Source organism: Streptopelia decaocto (genome assembly GCF_964273445.1).
Source record: "Streptopelia decaocto genome assembly, chromosome: 3".
In the NCBI taxonomy this organism is placed as follows: Eukaryota; Metazoa; Chordata; class Aves; order Columbiformes; family Columbidae; genus Streptopelia; species Streptopelia decaocto.
The window spans coordinates 84,733,543-84,750,111 of NC_138656.1; the positions used below are offsets into that span (position 1 = coordinate 84,733,543).

Consider the following 16,569-nt stretch of genomic DNA (forward strand, 5'->3'; position numbering starts at 1 on the left):
CATGGCTGAATTGTAAAGCAAGACAAACAGGCATTGACCCTCCAAGGAAACTAGTGCAGAGAATCGTAAGTGTGTGAGGGATGCACAGGCAAGGCAGCCCGTTTCTGATTTTTGGATAGATAGGTGGTACCTCATGATCTTTTGCTGCTAGTGCACAAGAGTAAGCTTGAAGAATTCTGGTTTTTGTTTTTCCCAGATTGTAAGCCAGTGAATCAGGAGCAAACTTATTTGTCTTCCTTCAGAATTTTTTGAGGAAGGTCAATAACATTTCAAGGTTGTCTGAGTGCAGTGAAGAACCAAGACACTAAAAATCAGAGCACTCAGGTATTCCTACTTTGTCTTGTATCATTCAAACAGTCCAAGTGCTACAGTAATCTCTAATAGTTTGAATTAACTCTGCAAATTGCTCTGGAATTTTAAATAAAGGCTTACCACATAACTTAGGCCTAGTTTCATCAATACAGCTAAGCTATGGTCTATTTAATGCACTGCAGTGACCACTAAAATTCTATTTGGCGCCTGATATAGGTTAGAAAAAACATGATGAAGGGCTGCAGCATTCCCATTACTGTCATTCATGGTTGAGATCAGCCATTTTTCCTTCTGAAGGGCTGGAAAGAGACAGCATGCCATCCATATTCTGGTTTTATGCCACTAGAAATACTTGTGGGATGATCCTGGTAGGTTTCCAGATCCTTTATGGGGCAGGAGTGGCAAGAAAGGGCAGAAGCAGACTGGAAATCCAGCCCCAATATTCCTCTCAGTTCTTTGTTTGCCAATGTAGATCATCGACATCTACTTTTAATCTTCAAAAATGCATATTTTAAATTAATAATGATGTTGACAAGATTCAGTCTAAATGAGTTATTCCACTTCATTACATCTATTCCAAAGTCATTATTGGAGATCAGAATGACTATCAAGCATTCTGTATATCTAAGTTTCATAATGGATTCAGTGAACTCTCCACCATCAGTCTTCAGAGAGAAAGAATAGTTCATGCCTGTCTAAAAATTAATTTATTTCACAATGCTACTACTATTAATGTACATAAAATGCATACATTCCGGGTTTAAAGGAATGGTATGTACCTTCTGTCTTTTTCATGGTAGTTATCAAATAGTTTTATAATCCCAGTGAAATTCAGTATAAGTAAAAAGCAGCATCTAGTTCTGTATGTTATAGAGAAAAGGCTGTTCATTCCTACAAATCCTTATGAGAGAGACATAAATGTATACAATTAATTATTGAAAAAAAATCTAAGTACTTTAGCATTATGCAGTGGGTTAGTCTCCCTCTACAACAGTCCCATTCAAACTCATCAAGATGAAACACCCATAAATACTGAGTGTTCTGCCCTGATCAGCCAAGTCTGACACTGTAAATGCAAAAAAGATGCAAAAGGATAAACTTCCATATTCTCCACTGGTAAGTACAGCCATGAGAATAATTAACTGCCATTTACACAGCTGAAAGCATCACATATGCATCCACGTGCTTAACTAATACTTTTTGTACACCAAAATATAAGTGGAGTATAACATGGCATACGCATTTTTCTGCATGACTTCCTTGCTGTGTCTTTATTTTTTTCACTGAGCTGTGCTTTCCTGCCCATTTCTAAACTTACTACTTAGAGGTTTACTAGCAGAATTGTTTCACATTGAACAAATAAAGCCTCTTATTGCTTTTGCTCCTTAGGTCTCTAGTGCTGCAAACAACTTATTACAGAAGGTCTCTAGCAATGCCAGCAATGTGGTAAGGAGATCCTTGACATAAAGAGAAGGCAGTCTCTGGGGGTAATAATACTTACCTTCCATACAGTGAAGTTGGGAGGTTAAATTAGCATTTGTGAAGTACTTGGAGTTCTTTGAATGAAGGATACAATAGAAATGAAGGCTAAAGCAAAGTATATTGTGAAGTAAAATTGTCAACAATTAACGCTATTCAATAATGGCCATAATTTTACTATTAGCAACACACAGAAATGCTAGATCTGGATCAGTTCTTATCTAAGAATGAAGTCTTGCATATAGGCACTTAATTATATACCCAGGGATATAAATAAATAGCCTGGTAGACATGGTCAGGTAGGCAATCTCTGTCCACATCTTCACCTTGATCCATGTTTGCTTCTGGAGGCTGTCCCTCTCTTTCAAGCGTAAGAATTTGTAATCATCGTTAGCCTCTTGCTCTTGCAGGCCCTACTATGCTTCCTTGTACATGGACTCACCCTGGGACTACCTGATTATCAAGTCACTTCCCTTCTCACAGTTCCTCCTCAAGATAATTTTCACCATTCTGCCCATTGGAAGCAGCATTCCTTGATTAAACCATGCATGCTACATATGCAAGTGTGCATCCTTAAAAGCATCACATTTTCTAGTTCTAGCCTTGAATTTCATACTTCACCCCAAATTTAGCACAATATTAGCTCCCACATATGTAATTTCTAATCTGAGGCAGGGTCAATAACTTGCTGCTGTCAGTCTTTGGATCTTAAAAAAACAACGACACTTTCCAGAGCTGCAAGAGACTCATAGTACCATCACTTTCAAGGAGACCGCTGCCACTCAGCATTTCCAGGAAACAGGCTGTCTCACCAGATAGCTAAAGAAAGATTGAAAAATCTCAGCAACACTTGCCTTGTTCTTCTCATAAACTGAACTCAATGTGGCATCAGGAAATTTGTTTGGCTCTTTTTCTGAACACAAAGTAATTAACAGGTAATTGTTTTCCTCTTAGACTGGGTATTCTACAGCAGCAGGATAAACATGGTTTGGCTTAATTAAGGATGATGCTTAAAGACCTCTTGTCGTATTTTGTATATTTTTGTATATTTTCCACACTCAACACTGTGCTTACCAAACAGGACTATACTCAAGGAGGAATTACCTTCAATGAATATTATTTAAGTACAATTTTGGTTTAATAACTAAAGTCAGGTCCTGTACCTGCTGTGGAAATTATACTTTCTTGTGACAGCCTACAACTGTAGCCTACAAGGAAACAGTCCTACCATGGTCTTAATAAAATGAACTCATCTGTCTACCCACTGCCAAATCTATGACTCTGTTTTTTATAGTCCTGACTTTCAAGAAGTTGAGGACTACTTTTCTGAATTTCTATTCAAATATAAGCAGCTTTGATGAAGTGAGAAAATCATCCCACAACCAGAAGGTACAAGAAAAGAAATGGGGAATGCCCCATAGGCAAGCAAACACAGCCTCATTATGTGCACTGGATAGAACTGCTGAGGAAGAGCAGCAGTGAGCATCCTGGTTGCACTGGGCAATGCCTACGCCAAATATTCATCTGCATGGTGTGTGTGCAAACAGAAGAGTGGCCAATTTTCCTCCTGTGCTGGAATATATGCTTTTTCCAAGTAAGTGGTCATTATCAGACTGCACAGTGAGCTAAGGCATGGAACTTAACATTTGTCACTGTTCATTACAGTTCTCTCTGTTAGGACTGGAGATTGCAGATAGCCTCAGTACAGTTCTGCCCCTGTGAGAGCCAGCAGAAAATCTCTCTTGGCTTGGAGGCAGCTTGAGCCAAACATCCTATGCAAAAGAATGCCCCTCCTCTCTCTCCAAAAATAGTAGAAACATCTAAAAGGGGCAAAAAAAAAATGCCAGAAATAAAATCGTACCTCTTATAGACACTCTTGACAAAGAAAATGCTTTGTCCTTTTCTGCTTCCTTTTTTATCAAATGATTTAGCTAATTTGGAGGGGTAGAAAAATTCTTCCCTGTTATGGAAAGCGGCCTACTGACACAGTCCATCTGTCTATCATGAGGGGAAACATGGGTCTCTGTACAAAGAGCACAGAAAGAGCTTCCTAACACTCTAGTCCATTTTCTCAAAATTACTTAAAAAGGACACGAAAATCAGAATTTAAGCCAGTGCCAGTGTTATCCATGTCATACACAGAAATGAAAACCACATCCCAGTCCTGTTGCTGGCATCTGATTATAAAGTCCTAAGTCTGATCAGGTCCTTTCAGACAGCATCACACTGGAAGTTCAAATATGTTGTTTGCCTGCTATGACCCCTAATCCTTTTTCAGAGTAAAAGCTTTCCAGCAAGTAATCTTATAGGATTTGCTTCTAGATATATGCACTTGACTGTATTCAAGTGTTGGTAACGATCCCAGTTTACCAAGCAATTCAAAATCAGAAGGGATTAGTCCTTTATATGGTTGTGACACAGTAAACATTGTGCAAGACCATTTAAATGTATAATGTACAAAGTCATGACGGAGGAGTTGACTAACTACATCCCACCACTGAAATAGCCCTTAGGTTGCCACTGGAAGCCAGTACAATCAAAAGTGTCCTCCTTGGAAGAGTAGGAGCTGAGAACAGACCAAGCCATATCAGTCATGCTACCATTTCAAAGGCATAGCTAAAGAATTTGGTCTTACATTAGCAGAATGAGCTTTATGCTCAGAGTCCTTCAAAATTATAATGCGCACTGAAAATACTGGAACTATTAAAAGATTAGGGATTGACTATTGCTAAAAACAGAAAATTCACTATGATATCCTTACCTTCATATATAAGTTTTAGCATACATTCATGTATCTAATTGCTTAATCCAGCTTCTTTTCAAGTGAACAGAGTTTGTATTTATCCATAAGGTATTTACAATTAATAATCTCCCTCATCTATTAAATATGTGCGCTTGCTCTTTTTCCCATACAACTTATTCTGCCCTCTGGGTTGAAAATTTTACTTTTATTTGACGTGTATCTGACATCTATTGAAATCTGTCAGTGAAATTATAACTTCACAAATTTCTTAGCAGACTTTGACAATACTTTGCTGTCACTTTACTATACAGCTGTGTATTTCTGAGCCCAGAGCAGCAGCAGATGAGGCACATGGTATGTGGTTGAAAGCTCCATCCTGAAGTTTGGATGGTACCACTCTTCCACTAACCATGAAGAAAATACATTATGTTGAACCCAAGCAACCTCTTCCTTGTAGTTCAGCTTTTTTGTACAATGCATCAAGTTTTTATCTGGTTAAACCTGCTTCTAGGATGCCGAAAAGCTCAAATAAACAGTTCATGTCACCTGGCAGAGCTCCTGAACAGTAGATGTATTGTCCTCCCTGGCCTTGACTGCAGGCCCACTTTCTGGATAGCTTTTGCCTAACGCTCTCTGTCCCTTGGCTCCTGCAGATACTGGACAACACATAAAATAAAAACATGCTGTAAATGCATATAATTTACCAAAAAGTATGCAGCACGTTAATGTTACTGTTTAATGGCAACTGTCCTTCTACAGAAATGGACAATTTGCCACCTAGATTTGCTGCCAAGAGCCAGACAAGCAGGTGAGGGACCAGGCTTTACCTTTCAGGATGGCAGCTATGCTTTCTTGATTTAGCACAGCAAAGAAACGAAACTGCCTTCTCTTGACAGGCTTTTATTTTTGCAAGAGTACAGAGAAGCTTTCTCCTTTGCAGATCATGGCTAACTGCTCCTCAGCCACATTTTTAGCCACTTGTGCTGCTTTCCCTCAGTGTAATCTACAGCAGCGTAAGGCTTGTACTGGCAGAGCAGACAGAAGCTGGGCAAGTGTCAGTCAATGAAACACCCCCAGCCATGATGGCTGCAGCCAGAATACAACCACAATTGTATTAAAATACAATTATTACAATTTTACAATTATTGCAATTAATAATACAGCAGCAATTCACCACTGACAGTGAAATGCTGGCACTTTGTCATATGAATAATAAAATAATGCACCTTTACAAAAAGAGTTGATTTTGCCTGAACAGAAATATTTCATGATCATAAAGCCAAGGTAAGTTAAAAGTCTGTTGTCTGTTCCATGAATCACAGTATAGTTTGGACTTTATTTCATGCAGCATTCTTCCCTCTTTGAGGAAATGGTGCAGCTGTTATAAGTGCCTTCAGAGTTACTCTGTGTGCAAAGACAGGACCGTCAATGAGTAATAAATTTTAAAAGTTACTTAGTAGTAAATTATCTGTTTCGGTATAATCCTGCAAATCTGTTTCATGCTAATGTCTGTGAAACCTAGCATTACTTCACCTAAATTGTTTGACAGATGTTTCCCCTTCCTGCTATCAGCAGCTTCAATGGAATATTAAATATTTGTATTTAAGCTGACTTGAAGACTTCCTTAAACTAATTCTCACATCTGTCTAATATCAATATAAAACTGCTATTTCTACATCGAATATATTAGAATACACATTACCTATAGAAGCAGCAAATTAGGTAGATTTCATTACATGGACTTCTTTAAATAAATCCATAGAATGAGATTAGTGCTCAGTATAAAAGAAAAGGTGAAAAAGATGTTGAGCCTAGCTTGAGTCTGTTGTGTAGTTATTTCATAACTCCAGGCTTTTGCATTAGAGGCTCTATCCAGATTATAAAATTAATGACCAAAATCAATACCAAGTAGTGAGGAGTTTCATGTGTACTGATTTTCATGATTACAGGACTTTTGTCCCATTTGGGATAGGTACCCCACTTCTGGTCTGTTAACATTGACATTATTGACAGACTCAATCCAAAACCAAAAGCAAAAGTTATCTTTGGGATGTGGATGACCAGGTCCACTAATGCATCAGCCAACAGAGGTCTCTAAGATTATACAGATCTAAGGTGGTTCTTGTGGGAACCAGCATTCTGGATCAGGGAAAGGAGCATAACTAGTTGCTCTGTATAGAACAGCACAATGTGTGCCAAACACCACCTTTCTGTAATCATCCAGTCTGCAACATGCCAATCACTCCATCTTCTGCCAAACACAACCTCAGTTTGACATGGTGTAACAACCAGTAAAAGACCCTGATAGCTCTTCTTTCTCTCTCATATTAATTCACTCTCTTATCTGAAATATCTTTTTATTTTTTGAAGTTCTTCAAATGCACAAAAAAGGCATCTCCTACAGGATGTAGAGTATGTACTCACAGCTCTTTGCCAATAACCTTACCACTGTCTATTGTTATTCTCTTAGATTCATAGGCAGGAAAAGTAATTCAAGTTGTCCCCTAAAATTTAATGAATAGTCTATTTGGGTTGTATGAGCGCATCTTGTCTATGTCCTTCTTGAGCCATAATTCTGACTGGAAAATTGACATCTTGCTTTAATTTCTCATTGGTGCTTTTTATGACAGTAACCAAAGGAACTTCTGGAACAGCTGTCATTAAGGAGGCTGAATTAGTTGTGCTGGAGAGAAGCCACACAAGACCAGGCAATGAGGTTATATTTAACAGGAGAAGCATAGAAACTTCTGGGTATTCCATAATATAGGCATCTACTTGTGTTTTGCAACTTCTGCTGCAGGCGCCACAGAGGGAGAACACTGCTACCTACCTGGCTTCATCAGTCTGATACAAATTTGGGAGGTTGCTCCTTGTTTCAAAAGTCCTTTTCTCCCCTTCCCCAGCACTGAACAGATCTGTTCAGGACCGCTGCTATCACTGTGGTTACAGCCAGCCTCTCCAGGAGCTCTGTTTGTACCACTGGCCCTAAGAACAAGAGGGAGATGCAGAGCAACAGTGCTGGGCCTGGTGCTGGCTCGGGCATAAACAGGAACCTCTGCCCAGGTTGTGAAAGCAAGAGGAAAGGGCAACCATGCTGCATGAAGAACTGGAAGTCATGAGAGGAAAACCAGGGAAACACACAAAAAAGCAGAAATACAGTGAGAAACCCCTAACTTAAAGTGCGTGAAATAGAGTCCTATATGCTTTACATCACCCAGGACTTGGGTATCTCTGGTGCAGAATTCAGGTGTGAGGTGTGATGAATCAGCCTCTCGACATGCCTCCTTCCATCCACATGGGTGCCTGAATGTGAGATTAACAAAGACCAACTCTTTTTTCTCATTTCAAATATCAGTTAAGAACTATCTTTGAGTATTTGTCTCAAATGTTCAGCTTGTCACTAATACATCTTCTCTCCTTGAGGATCTTCGTTATGAAGTTGAAAGCACAATTATAAATAGTCGAGGAAAAACAACAACAACAACAAAAAACAAACACCAAAACAAAATCAAACAAACAAACAAGAAAACAAAAAGGAAAACCAAAACCCATTCTGGGTTGTTCTTAACAGCAAGAACTGTGTTCAGCTGCTTATATGGCCCCCACCTAGACCTCGCGGTGCATCCCACCAGATAAGTTGTGAACATGGGATTCACAGAGCCAGCACACCAGGTGAATTCTCAGAACTGAGTCTAAAACTGCCTTGCCAAATGGTAACCCCCAGCCCTGACTATTTAGGCCTGGGTAACTCCCTCCATGGTCTCCCCTTATTCAAGATGATTCCTATTTCCTGTGTGGCTTTTATTGCAGATCTGAACTCCTGTTTTGTGGGGCTATTGGGGATTTTTTTGAGGGGTGGTAGTAATTGTTTTTAAATCCAAAAGCAATGCAGCTTCAGTAGATCACATCGTTTTACTATGAATTTCAAGACTATTGATGGGGATTGGACGAGATGATCTTTCGAGGTCCCTTCCAATCCCTAACATTCTGTGATTCTGTGATTCTGTGACGTTTTCTTGTCTCACCCATTTGAAGCATCTTAGGTTGTCAGAAGAATCATCATGCACCAAAAATTCGGACAACATGCCTGTCAAGAATGAGATTTGTCTGCAATACTTCTCGAACCTATCAGGGTCAAGAGGTCTTGGTTTTGCTCAACAAAATTTTTGCATGCAGTGGTCAATGGAAGCCTATCTGTCAGCTTTAACAAAAAATACAGAGAAGCCCCATGTAGAGCAGTACTGACCAAACATGACACAGGTGTAAATAAGACATGTTTTCATAGTGGTTTGTATTCATGACACCAGGTATTTGTTGCTGAATATGAGAGATGAATTAATACTTTAAAAATGTTTCTGTAATTGCAACTTGCAGTGTGTTCCTTTTGCATACCTCAGCTCACGACTTAGCAACCTGCTGACTTATTATCAAAATACTGGAGGATCTCTTTATGCTTTGCATTTAAATTCAGTTTGCAATGCATAATTTTTAAGGCAATAGAACAAATTGTCTGACTTATCTTTTCCTTAAATATTTTGACAATATGAAAACATAAAATGAGCTTAGGTTTAGCAATCAGATCTTGATGACACAGACAAGAATCCCAGTGACAGAAGCTGCCGATAATATGGACTACTTCAGAAAGTATCCAGATCTTCACATTAATCTTTGTTCAGAATATGTACACCAGATATTAATAAAAAGGTTGCATCAGTAATTAAACACTTTTCCTAAGGTAAAGTTGAAAACTATCTTGCTTGCAGCAAGTAAAGCTATTCTAAATTTCTGTTGGGTGAAATCAGCAAAGTCTGAAACTGTTTGTGTATTTTTTTTTTTCACTACAATGTATCAGTTAAAAAGAAACCTCCTGTTGTTTGGAAAGTCAAGCCATTCTAAACTCCTGTCAGTATTACCAAGAAGAGTTCAGAGTCTGTCTTAATGCTAGTAATGGAACATGAAGTACCTGTAAATCCCAACTGTTTCTTTCGTCTGAAATCAATTGGCACTATGACCCCAATTACTGACCATAAAGTACAAAGGGAAAACTTTGTATGTGCCTCTGCTGAAACATGCTTCTAGCCCCCCCAGATCACTCCACTGATGATGAATTTCTAGGAATGGAAATTAACATGTCTGTGGTAAATGAAACACGGTTTCTAAATATTATTAAAAATTGTCTGTAATTGGAGAGTAGACTGTAGTAATGCTAGAGAACACAGTGTTACATTATCTTTCTGTGCAACTCCAGCATCTATTCATTTGCTGCTCATTACTAAATAGAGCTGAGAAGCACAGACACTGTGGTTGTACACCCTATCAGTGCTGGAATATGAGAGTCTCACCTATGGGAACATTCAAAGTTTGCAGACATTTAACACTTATTGCTAGCAGTTAGTAACATATCCTTCACATCTTTTTTGAAATGAAATCCCTCTCCATATTCAAACACTGCATTTGAGAAAACATTTCTATCTATCTGCTTTGCAAAAGTGAAGACTATCTAACCAATACCAAAAGCTTGAGAATTCAAACACCTTTCTTCAGTGGACAGAGACACCATTTGAACAGTTATTATTTTGGAAGAGATCACAGGAAAGCTTGGGTTGTGGATTGTAAGGGATCTTCAAAGCTCATCTAGTCCAACCCCCCTGCAATGAGCAGGGACATCTTCAACTGGATCAGGTTGCTCAGAGTCCTGTCCAGCTTAGCCTTGAATGACTCCAGGGATGGGGCATCTACCATGTCTCTGGGCAACCTGGGCCAGTGTTTCGCCACCCTCATTGTAAAAAACATCTTCCTCAGGTCTAGTGTGAATCTGCCCTCTTTTAGTTTAAAACCATTACCCCTCGTCCTGTCGTAACAGGTCCTGCTAAAATGTCTGTCCCCATCTTTCTTATAGACTCCTTTTAAGTATTGAAAAGCTGCAATAGGATCTCCCTGTAGCCTTCTCTTCTCCAGGCTGAACAACCCCAACTCTCTCAGGCTGTCCTCATAGGAGAGGTGTTTCATTCCTCTGATCACTTCTGTGGCCTCCTCTGGACCCTTTCCAACAGGTCCATGTCTTTCCTGTACTGAGGGCTCCAGAGCTGGATGCAGGTCTCCAGGTGGTGTTTCACCAGAGCAGAGTAGAGGGGCAGAAACACTTCCCTCAACCTGCTGGCCATGCCCCTTTCAATGCAGCCCAAGTTATGATTTGCCTTCCGGCTACAAGCACACATTACTAGCTCATATCCAGCCTTTCAGTCACCAGTACCCCCAAGTTTTTCTTGGCAGAGCTGCTCTCGACCCCTTCATCCCTCAGCCTGTATAGTTACCGGGGGTTGCCTCAAGCCAGGTGCAGGACCTTGCACGTGGCCTTGTTGAATCTCATGAGGTTTGCATGGGCCCACTTCTCAAGCGCGTCCATGTCCCTCTGGATGGCAACCTGTCCCTCAGGTGTGTCAGCTGCACCACTCAGCTTGGTGTCATCTGCAGACTTGCTGAAGGTGCACTCGATCCAAATGTCTATGCCATTGATTAAGATATTAAACAGTACTTGTCCCAGTACAGACCCCTGAGGGACACCAGGTGTCAATGGCGTCCATCCAGACATTGTGCAATTGACCACTAGTCTCTGGGTGTGACCATCCAGCCAGCTCCTCATCTGCCAAACAGTCCACCCATCAAATCCATACCTACCCAATTCAAAGGGAAAGATGTTGTGGGCGACTGTGTCAAAGGCTTTACTGAAGTCCAGATAGATGACGTCTTTGTCCAATGATGTAGTTACTCCATTGTAGAAGGCCACTAAGTTGGTCAGGCAGGACTTGCCCTTGGTGAAGCCATGCTGGCTGTCTCAAATCACCTCCCTGTCCGCCATGTGCCTTAGCATAGGTTCTAGGAAGATCTGTTCCATGATCTTTCCAGGCACAGATGTGAGACTGACAGGTCAGTAGTTCCCGGTGTTCTCTTTTCTACTCTTTCTAAAAATACATGCAGTGTTTTCCTTTTTCCAGTCACCAGGGACTTCATCTGACTGCCATGACTTCCCAAATACCATGGAGAGTGGCTTGGCAACTATATCAGACAATTCTCTCAGGACTCTGGATGCAGCTCAGCAGGTCCCATAGACTTATTTACGTTCAGGTTCCTTAAGTGGTCACAAACCTGATCCTCACAGTGGGAGGAACTTTGCTCCCCCAGTCCCTGTCTTGCAGTCCATCCACTTGAGAAGTGTGGGAAGAGAGCCTGCCAGTGAAGACAGAGGCAAAGAAGTTGTTGAGTACATCAGCCTTCTCCTCGTCCGTTGTTACCAGTTTACCAGTATTGTTCATCACAGGGGGCACGCTTCCTTTGACTTTCCTTTTCTGTTTGACATACCTGTAGAAGACCTTCTTGTTCTTATTTGCATCCCTTGCCAAGTTCAGGTCCAGCAGCACCTTGGCCTTCCTGAACCCACTTCTGCACAACCAGGCAGTGTCTCTGTGCTCTTTCCAGGATACCTGTCCCTACTTCCACTGCCTGTGCGTTTCCCTCAGGCCTAGTTTGACCAGCAAGTCTTGACTCAGCCATGCCAGCCGCTTGCCCTCCATACCCAATTTCTTGCACTTGGGGATCAAGAACTCTCATGCTCAATGAAAAATGTCCTTAAATATCCGCCAGCTCCATTCTGCTTCTTTGTGCCTGAGGGCAGTTTCCCAGGGCATCCTGTTGACTAACTCCTTGAAGAGCTTGAAGTTGGCTTCCCTAAAATTCAGGGTTCTGACTTTACTCTTTGTCTCACATGCCCCAGGACTGCAAATTCCACAAGCATGTGATCACTGCAGCCCAGGCTACCTCCAATCTTGATGTCACCAAGTAGCTCACTTGCCCGGGTGACCATCAGGTCCAGTATTGCATTTTTCCTGGTAGGGCTGTATATTACCTGGCTGAGGAAGTTATCCTCAAAGCACTCCAGGAATCTGCTGGATTGCCTACAGCTCACCCCGCTACTTTTCCAGCAGATATCAGGGTGCTTGAAGTCCCCCAGCAGGACAAGAGCCTGCGAGTGTGATGCGTCCTGTAGCTGGAGTAAGAAGGCTTCATCAGTAGTCTCCCCCTGGTTGAGTGGCCTGTAGTGGACACCAACCACAAGGTTTCCTTTGTTGCCTTGGTCTCTGATTTTTACCCATAAGCTTTCAGTCTCCTTGTGGCTATTCTTCAGAGACAGCTCTTCACACTCTATCCCTCTCTTGATGTAGAGGGCATAGAAACGGTAACTTGAACTTTTGAGCATTGTTTTAACAGGATTCAAAAGATTTCAGGCTACCTAGGACTTTAAAATCTCTTGGTTGTTAGGTAAAAAAAGAAGTAGTAAAAAAGCTGCTGTTTCATACCGTTACAGCCCACAATCTCTTGTCAGTATTATTCTCCTGGCATACTAAATGAAAATGGTGCCGTATGTCTTTGTATGCAACACAACCCAGTTATCATTTCATATGCACAAATCTTTAATACTGACTGTACATACTGTTTTCTTCAGCTAATTATTAACACATTGTCTTCTGAAATTTGTTCTAAAGGCAGCTCGAAGTAATTGCTACCACTACCATTTCCTTTAGACCCCACCCACCTAATTCACTTTACTCCAAGACTAAGTTCAGCCAATTTATGGTAATATACACACGCCACACTTCCCAATACTCCACAGATCACTCCGTTAGGCTTCAATTACACAATAAAATTGTGGCTATATATCCTCCTTAGCGTAGAGCTGCATTGTAACAAAGACCTTTAGGATATCTTAGGTAACAGAAAGGCAACCCTTTCAGGGACTTATTTTGGATTCTTTGACAACAACAACATCATAAAAATGTTCTGGAGAGATCTAGTGTATGTGCAGTTTTGGAATCCCTCGACGCATTATTAAAAGCGTTAAGGACAGGACTACACTGCAAACAGGGAAAGCACCAGTGGCTTCGGTTCCCCCGCAACCTCCGGGCCCCGCGAATCCCCACCGGGCTCCCCAGCACAGCTCCCTCGTGGGAGTAGCTCCGGCCGCCCGTCCCCGCCGACACCTCTGGCCAGCGAGAGGCAAGCGGGGCTCGGGGTGGCCGCCCGGGCCGCGCCTCACTGCACACCTACCGAGCGCACAGGCAGGCGGGCGGCGGGGCGCGGCGTCCCCTTTAAGAGGCGCGGCGGAGCGGGGGGCTCTGCCCCGCGGTACCGAGCAGCCCGGCCAGGCCCGACCGCGCTGGGTCACCTGACTGCGCCGGGCCACCGACCTGCGGCGGTAACGGCAGCGCCGGTCCGCTCCGCTCCGTCCCGCCCTCTGCACCGGGGTAGGGGGCGGCGCTGCTGCGGCAGTAGCGCGGGGATTAGGCTGCGGGAGGATTAAGCCGCCGGCTGGAAATAGCAGCGGAGGCTCCCGGGCGTGGACGCTCAGCGCATCCCCGGCGGCGGCGGCGGCGGGAGGGGGCAGTCCGCCCCTCACCTGGGGCTACCGGGGCCGGGGGGAGGGAGGGCCGGGGGGGGCTGCTGCGCCGCGGGGCGCCTCGCCAGCGGGCAGCGCAGCGGGCCGGGCCGGGGAGCGGTCGCGGCGGGAGGCGGCGGTTCCCTCCCCGGAGCGGCGGCGGCGGCAGGAGGACGGGAGGGAAGGACGCACTGACAGGTCGGCCGCTGGCGCTCGCTCCATCCTCTTCTCCCCCAGCCGCGCCGCCTCGGGCTGCTGCATGGCGCTGGGCGCCGCCGCATCCAGCGGCGCCTCGTTTCCTGGCGCGGGGGGGGTCCCCATCGGTACTGGGGAGTGGCGGTGGGGGGGAGGCACCAGGAGGGCATAACATGGCGCAACGGTGCCATAATCTCCCACCGGGGAGGCTGCGGGGCGGGCGCTGCGGTGGGGTCGGGGCGCGGCGGCGGCTCCCCCGCGGGCCGTCTTGGGGTGCGGGCGCAGCCGGGCCAGGTGGCGGGAGGGGGGTCCTTTCCCTATTTCCCAGGGGCTCGTACGTTATTTGTGTCCAGCCTCCTCCTGCTACCATCATTATTTCCTCTTCATCCTCTCATGTAGCTTCTAAAATACCCTTTATTTTTGCCCCATGCGGCTTCTAGTGAGGCAAAAGCTTATACAACGGGGCGGGGGGGCTGCACCTCGGGAGGGGCCGGGTTGCCTGAAGGACCATTGTGCGTGTGGCGTGGCTGTGTGTGTCCGTGTTCGCGTGTCCCTGCGTGTGCGTGTCTCTGCTGTGTCCTCCCTCCCGCATCCCCGCCTCTCCTCGGCGATAAACCCGGAATCTCCCCTTCCCCTCCCGTGTTTTCCGCCTCTGCAGAGCAGGCAGCAGCAGGCACGCCAGCGAAGATGTCGGGTCAGACGCTGACAGATCGCATCGCAGCTGCTCAGTACAGCGTTACGGGATCAGCCGTAGCCAGAGCCGTCTGCAAAGCCACCACGCATGAAGTGATGGGGCCCAAGAAAAAGCACCTGGACTGTGAGCATCCCTTTTTGTGTCCCCAGAGAAGACCCGGGGCTGAGGAGGCTGCTCGCGAGGCTCTTTAGTGTGCATTTGAGCTGTCTGGTTGTCACACTTGCTGTAATCCAGCTTGCAAACCATGAGGGTTATGAGAAATCTCCAGGAGAGGCTGAGTTATTAGTGCATTTATTCTCTTATTGCATAATACTGCTATTTCGGCCATTTCTCACCACCCCCCACCCATGACCCCTTACCTTTTATCCAGGAAGGCAGTGTGAAGCATGCCTTGCAGAGCAGGGGCTTGGAAAGAAGGGAAGGTATTTGACACAGGGGAAAATGGACACACACTTGTCTCTGCCTGCTTTGGTCAGGATTAAGCTAGGCAGAGCCATGAATGCTCCAGCAGGAACTGGCCAAGTGCTGGTAGGAGTGTGGCCATCTCCACAGCAGACTTCTGAAGAGGTTTAGATGATGGTGTGCTTAAATGACAAGATGCTTGGATAATGCTTGGCTGTAGATTGGGACAGCCTTTGCAGAGTTTAAGGGCTATTGCTGAGGTCCCAAATACCTGAGAGCAACTTCATGAACTGTCCAATAGTTTACATCATGTTTTTTTGAAGATGGCTGTTGGCCTTGTCCCATGGATTTATGATCTATTCTGGAGTGGCATTAGCTAGTTAATGCATGAAACGAGGTTGAAGTCAAAATGCTTCTTGAAAAACAATGAGCTAGTGATGTTTCGTCTTGAAAATTTTATTTCTTTTCAACCCACTCAACTGTCAGTCCCTGCTTGGAGACATCAAGAAGTAGAATGGTGAAATAATTTAATTGCATGATGTTAATTGGCCTTGTTTACCAGTAGTAACTCTGTCCATCATTGAACTCAAAAGATCAACAGCAGGTTTTAATTTAATGTCTAAAATTAAGTGTGGTAAGAAATACTTTCAAGTAAAGATCAGTAGGTTTTACACCAAGCAGGCTCTTGGCTGCTGGTCATTACTAGGTAATGCTTTTGCAGGTGCATGTAAGTACAATTCTGATGATGCTATATTTCTAAAAAGGAGGTAGAATTACTTCTGGAAAACAATTGCAGATTTTAGTGCTAATGACTTCATAGCTAACCCCTAAAGTGACAAACAGCATGTAGGTCTTCCAGTATGTCTAAATACTCTTGTATATATGTCTTAAGAGATGCTGATATATGCAGGATTGACTGAAGACTGACTTGAGTCTAAACTGTTGTTTAAATGTATTAGCTATCTTGGTATCATGTATTCACTCTTGTTTTCTTGTATATTTGAAAAAATCATCTTGGATATTGATGTTTTCTATGTTGCTGTTTGGTAGCTGTCGACACTTCTTAATCTGTAGGCTGTGTCTGGACAGTCCTACTGTATCTGCCACTAGAAGTTTTAGCTTAAAAAAAAGCCTACCTCATGTTTAAAAGCATACTGTGTCTCTGTGTGTATTTTAATACACATACACACATGTATATATAAATAAAAGTAGTATCTGGAATAGGCAGGATTAAAGTGAGGTAGAAGTAATTTACCAGTGCTATATTAAGGTCTGGAAAGGGATTTTGTTTGGATATTGGTGCTAATATCACTA

General features: G+C 43.6%; 1 protein-coding gene across 1 annotated transcript in view; it reads left to right on the forward strand.

Annotated features, from left to right (window-relative positions):
• Nucleotides 1-14,149: 14,149 nt before the first annotated feature.
• SNAP91 (synaptosome associated protein 91) overlaps nt 14,150-16,569 on the forward strand; it is a 67,057-nt gene continuing 64,637 nt past the window's right edge. The window contains exons 1-2 of the mRNA XM_082048434.1: nt 14,150-14,162; nt 14,818-14,976. Of these exons, the coding sequence (XP_081904560.1) occupies nt 14,847-14,976 (130 nt within the window). The 5' untranslated portion in view covers nt 14,150-14,162; nt 14,818-14,846. The remainder of the gene's footprint in view (nt 14,163-14,817; nt 14,977-16,569) is intronic.